Raw genomic sequence first — 6481 nt, 5'->3', positions numbered from 1 at the left:
AGTAGTGCTATTCCACGTGGATTTCCAAGCTGCAAAACATAGAACTTGATCCGGAAATATTCTGCACGTATCGCCAAAAGGAACATAAACTGATGATAGCTCAAAACACGCGAGAAATACCAGAAAGTGTATAAAATTTACGCCGATGTATTGCGGAAAACATCTGTCTGCAAACGATTCCTTGATTTTATGAATAGGTTACCATCATACCCACAAATTATCCATCAGTATTAACAAAGATCTGATTTATCGGCCTATATGTGGCAGTGATGATTATCAATTTATGTGAATAAGCCGCATTTAAGTTGCAAAGACTCGTCCCATGATGTAAAAATCACATGTACACTTTGTCAAATAGTCAACAGTCGATTAATCAGATGACAAGGTATATACTATGAAATGAACATTAAAATCAGGTTTAAAGGTGATATTCTGTTTAATCAATCTACGTGCCAAAGTCATTTCCATGGACATGATTAGACGTATTAATCCAGACCTATTAAAACGCCGTTTTCATTGAATCTGAAAGAGGTTGCATTTTCTATTCTCTTTTTCTAGGCATATCTATATTCCAGGCGATAATGACACATGTAAGAATAAGAAATAAAATCGTCTCACTAGCTGAATCATTTGAACTTGCAAAACACCTAAGCCAGAATACTATTATGCTAAATACATGTTGTATTTATATTCAACAATAAACATATACGGATCCTTGTTGTAAAATAGCTATTACTTGGATCAAATCACCGACATCACACGTCACAATCACTCAGACATATCGTATATTTCAATGAGATCACACCCTCCAAAGGAAATTGCAAATCTATTCATATTTTTCGAAAATTTAATTGACAGTGGCATTTGCTTCTCCTTGGCCTTGGAGATGATTTTCTTTATCAGCTTGCCACTCGGTGACAATTGATGGACGCAGTATGCGCCGTAACTGCACACGTATACGTTGCCATCTTTGTCTGTGTCGGCACCAGTAGGAGTTTCCAGTTCTTTATCCATGTAACTGAACATGATTGCATCTGTGGATAGGCTGTATGCAACGAGCTTGTGACCGTCCCCATAGGATACGTAGAGCGTTGACTGTTGGTCGTTTGTGACAACATGACAGGGTCTCAGAAGCTTATCTCTGATGAAGTCAGGCGGCCGGATCGTTCTTAGTTCCATTCCAGTCATGTCCAAAATCAGCACACAATGATCGTCTGACCCAGTGGTAACAATGAGCTTGTCCCTTATGCATGTGATGTCCCAACATTTCAGTCGCGTCCTGATCCCTCTCGTCAATATCAGATCTTTCTTGGCCTCAACGATCTGAATGACCTTTTCACGTGGCATGGTCACGGCCACATCACTGGTCGAAATCTGCGTTACATTCCAAGGCCTATTTCTCATTTTCAAACTTGTCTCACATTTATTGTCTTTACCAAATATCTTTATATTAGAATTAGCATTGTCGATAAGCAGGAGACGCGAATCCGACAAATGGAGAAAATCCGAGATGTGACACTCAGTACTGTCATCAGCGATTCTGACATTGAACTCAGCCACCTTCACAGCCTTTCGCTCGCTGAGAGGTGTGTATTTTGGCCTTACCCATCCTGCCGACTTGATGGGGGTTATTGTTAATGGTGGACATTGTGGGAAGGACTCAGTTGAGAGTTTTGTTCGCCTAACCGTTATCTTCCCGAAAGACTTTATAGTTTGAATCAAATCATGGAAGATCTGGTCCACTGTAAATTTCATAGACACATCCTGTACGATAGCTTGGTAATCCACTATTGCCTCAGCGTATCTCTCTTGATTTCGCTCCAGATTATGTAGTATGATGAACTTCTGCGTGTTTGATCCATGGGTCATCACTAGATTCAGTTGTTTCGTGTCATTTACAACGTCATGCATAAACTGGTTCCCTCTCTGTGTTTGGGACTGCATGTCCAACTCCTCTGATTTGTGGTTCCCCTCTGTAGAAGAGATTATGTCTTTTTCCAGCGCTCTCAGCTTGTTGTCGATATTGATACGAAGAGATCTAACTTCCTGCAAAATAGTATTCTTATCGTTGGTAAGATTTGATACATTTTGTGCTATTTTACCTAGAATCTTTTTCAGATGTTTTGTCAAAATGACTATAGTATTCCCTACTTCCTTTGACTTCGCTCCAATATCAAAAGTTTCCAGGAGTTCATCTAGCGGTGTAACTTTATGACACTTTCTGTGTTCAAGAAATCCGCATGTATTACAACACAACGTGTTGTGATCACTACAGAAATAGCGAATGCGTTCCTCAACATGTCGTGGGCAGATCTCCACGGAGGACAGGTTAACTGTAGGGGACAAAGAACCGTTCCTTACATCAACCCTGGTCACGTGATGGTGGGAGGAGGTGACAGCTGCGTCATGGTAGTCTCTGCACGTTTCACACAGTGGTTCACGGCAATCATGACAGTATACTAAAGCCGCCGTGTGTAGTTTTCGCCTCTTGCACATCGCACATTTATCCTTATCCATGGCTAAGGACATCCGTTTAACGCCGAATACAGTACCGGTGCGTGGTTATCAAGTTATGTGCTTTATGATATCCTCAAACATACAGATTTTACTCAAATCCAGTTCAGAGCTGGATTTAATACTTATTCTTTAAACTCAAATCCGGAACACGTTTAAATACTAAAGCTGACAGATTTCAACATCAACTCTTTTAGTGCTTGACAAGAAATTTGAACCCTAAAACTGGATTAAATGTTGACGTATGCCGGATTCACAACATTTAAAGGTCAGTATCCGTTTTGGTGGAGATGTACGTGAATGGCGGAACTCTTTTCTGGCTTTCTTCAGGATTTGAAATATGACTCATGCAAAGCTCACAAAACACAGCTAATATAAGGTTCAACTGTCGCAAAGGTGAAAGTCACGTGATCATGGCCAATATGTCAATCCATTTTAATGACACAAACACTGAAAATCACTTTGTGTTTAGTATACATTAAATACGTATTTGGAAACTCACCTAACGTCGGTAATAACTGATCTAGCACGAGAGCAATTCCTTTCTTCGAAATATCATAAATGTACTCATGCGGTGTTTGTGATTTTGTTTAACAAAAAACAATAAGAAGTTTGTAGGAGAATCATGGTCGATGAAACACAGTTTACGAATCGGAACGTTTTGTTTCACTATTGACATTCTTGTATCCAATACACAAAGCCTAATAGTTACACTGTCAAAGAGTAGGACTGACTTTCTTTCTAAAAACATAGAAGTTCCTCACATGACATATTGTTCACGTTCAATCTTTGTTTGTCTGCTTGGTTTGATAAAGTAATGCAATCTTCCCAAAACGACAGTGCTGATCAGCTTATGTGATAATCCTTTCAACGTATCCACCGCGCAGTTTTATATAGAGAAAGTAAATTTCACGAAACGATTCCAATTAGACCGTGTAAAGCATTAGTTTTATTAAAGAGACGTTATACACACTAGCGCATCTTTGAGTGATGACAGTGCTGTATACATCTATTACAGATGCAAACAGACCACGTGACATAAACACAGAGAGACCCATTTAACATAATATATGGAACTAAACGGAACGAAGTTCGTTTAAAATCAGGCAGCACATGATCTCTCCCGTCTACTGAATACATAAACTGTTCTAAATAGAAAGGGTAAAATTGATTATTGCTCTATGTTTAGAAAACAACAGGTTAAGGTGACTGTAAACGCCTTCATCAAAGGTGTGGCAAATAAAGCGTTAACAAGAAAATATATGTACTCGGCAGTAACAAGTATATAACATATGTATTAACTCTTACTAAATTTGACCTATACTGTTACTGACGAGACTGACTCAGCTCGTTAGTGCAGATCAAAGACTTTATATTTGATGGGGAGTAATGTTAGATACAATTATAGAAGTTCGTAAACCTAATTCTTTTATATAACACCAAACCGCCATGAAAAACGCGCGCGCGTGCGTGTGTGTGTGTGTGTGCGTGTGTGTGATTTGGATTTTTAACGTGGCTTATAACAATCTTTCAGTCATATCGCTATTATGTCTGCAGTGTGGCAGTTTATAGTGATGTATAGCACTGGGCTTCATGCCGCAGACATGTGGCATGATGTCCCACCCAGTCACATTATCCTGACACGGGGCCGACCAGTCCTAACACTAACCTCTTAATGCTGAGCGCCAAGCGAGGTAGCTGTTAGCACCATTTTTTAAGTCTTTTGTATGAGCCATGAAAAGCGAATATTCCATACAATAGTTGTCTCAGCGTGTCGTGGTTCTACGGCAGTTGCGATTATGTGATCATCACGTAGGACAGTGGAGATTAGAGTGAATGTTTTTTAGGTTGTTTTTTTTCGGGAAACTTGCTGTTGGTTATATACGTTGCAACATTTTAGTAAGTGTAATCAAAACCTCCCAATCCATAGAACCAGACTGCTATTCTCATGTTTAGAAACGAAGACGATATATAATGGTGGATATTTTCTTTTTTCTATTTTAATACCGTATGTACAATCATCTTTTGGTGCCAAAAATCGTGACAGTTTAAAAAGTGGCGAAGCTATGAGGTAAAATATATCGCATTTAGTACCATAAATATGGTATTAACGTAGGAAAAGAAATTTTTCTTTTTATTATATACCATATTTACTACAGAATCAAAGTTTACAACATTAAACTCACCTCCACCATCTTTTTTAAATTTTACCTCGCGTTCATTGGCTGATCATATAATTATACCTGACTTAAGAAAGCGATTGGATTGATTTGACATAATCTGTCACAGTAAATTAATATTTTGTCATTTTTAGGGGTCGTGTTCTCGTGACCTTTGGATTAGCTAGCTTTCGAAATCAGATATTGAATCAAATCGTTTGGCACACATTTATGCTATTCAGCCATATTGCCCAGTCTCCCAAACGGGAAGATACAAGGCTTCGTCCCATTGATAAAATTAGTAATTACGGTAATAACATAGATCACCAAAACACGACACCTGAGGGTCGATGTCAGTTCTTCACGCTGAAGATCTGATTTAATCAGGTTGGCATTCAATCACACATTCACTCAATTCGGTCTGTTTGCAACAAGTCGGTTCTAGTTTGGCGAGAAAATTTGGAGTTTGCACTCTAAATGAAATTACTGTGTTACGAAAAAAGTTTCACGTGGGAAGTGTGTATTGTTGTCACATGTTGGCTCTGTTTTGAAGAAAAATATAACTAATTTCAGTTTGTGGACCGGGAAAAGGGGACTTTACCCATCTAAATTAACTGTATTATAGGCCTATAAGAAGAAATTATAGATTTTCTATTTAAAATGACTGAGTCACATTCAGTTATTTATTGATCACACATGGTAGGTTTTAAAAGAAGATGTATAAACAATTTAACTCCAAGCTTTCTTGCCAATAAAGTATATAAACAAAACATCCACTCACATCTATATATTCCTTCCTTCCCTTACTCTCCTATATTAAACGAAACTATACTATCATATTCACGTCTGTCGATTTGTTCCAGGTAGGTGAGCTTGTCTTGTACTCTAAATTATGTTATAAATTTGCTAGCCACGAGCTTGTCTTGTGTGGAACAGGATCTTTGTTTACAATATTCGGTTGGCATTACACGTGGCTTGTGCCAGATTTGGTTTTGAATTATTTTTTTATATAACAATGTTACTAACTGTGGCCTACACTCTGTCAACATACCCTGACTTGCATTTTATCTAACGGCAGTGTAGTTACTTTATAGATGCATCTGTCCTATTTTACCTGCACCTTAAACGAAATTGTGTTTGATAAAGAAAGTAATATGTAAATCGAAGTCTGTAAATGATTTATGACAAGCAGACAAACAGAGAGAAAGACTGAGAATTATTATTATTATTATTATTATTATTATTAATTCATGATGAGAGAGATTTTGATACAGGTGTCTTAAAGCAGAACATACAATTATGGCTTAAATCTAAATCATTCCATGGAAGCTTTAGTATGTATGTCTGTCAGTCAATCTTGTGTGTGTTTTTTATTTGGTGTGAAACAGTTAGAGAGACGCAGACAGACAGACTATTAGACTTTTTGTTTGTTTTTGGAAAATGCGGAGTGAGTCTGTTCACGTTTCAAAGAGTCAAACTTGAACTGCGTCAAAATGATTGAGCCAACATGAATGTGTGTCTGAGAGAGTGTGGGTGAATTAACATAACGTCTGAGAGAGAGAGAGAGAGGGATTTAATAGACAGGTCACGGATCAGATAGAAGTGCTTTCATTCCCTTTTCATTTGTCCTCATGTTGTGAGATCGTTTGTAAATGTTGATTGTGCGCCCCTTTTTCGTGTGAGGACTGGCACTATGTTGACCATGGAAAGAGTTACTTTCTATCCAAAAAGTGTACGTTAAGCATCGCCTACGGTTAAATAAAATTTAGATATTGAGATACTTATCCAAAAACAGGAATTTAGTAGGA

General features: G+C 37.9%; 1 protein-coding gene across 1 annotated transcript; it reads right to left on the bottom strand.

Moving 5' to 3' along the window:
* Window positions 1-417: 417 nt before the first annotated feature.
* Window positions 418-3484, bottom strand: LOC149789862 (uncharacterized). The gene has a single exon (XM_089971846.1). It carries the CDS (start codon window positions 2527-2529, stop codon window positions 769-771), a length of 1761 nt encoding a protein of 586 aa, XP_089827972.1. The 5' UTR covers window positions 2530-3484; the 3' UTR covers window positions 418-768.
* Window positions 3485-6481: the final 2997 nt, after the last annotated feature.

This window comes from Sinohyriopsis cumingii, chromosome 10 (genome assembly GCF_028554795.1).
Source record: "Sinohyriopsis cumingii isolate HCF-2022 chromosome 10, ASM2855479v2, whole genome shotgun sequence".
In the NCBI taxonomy this organism is placed as follows: Eukaryota; Metazoa; Mollusca; class Bivalvia; order Unionida; family Unionidae; genus Sinohyriopsis; species Sinohyriopsis cumingii.
Note: the sequence above shows the minus strand (reverse complement) of the source record. Positions and strands in the feature narration are given on the sequence as shown.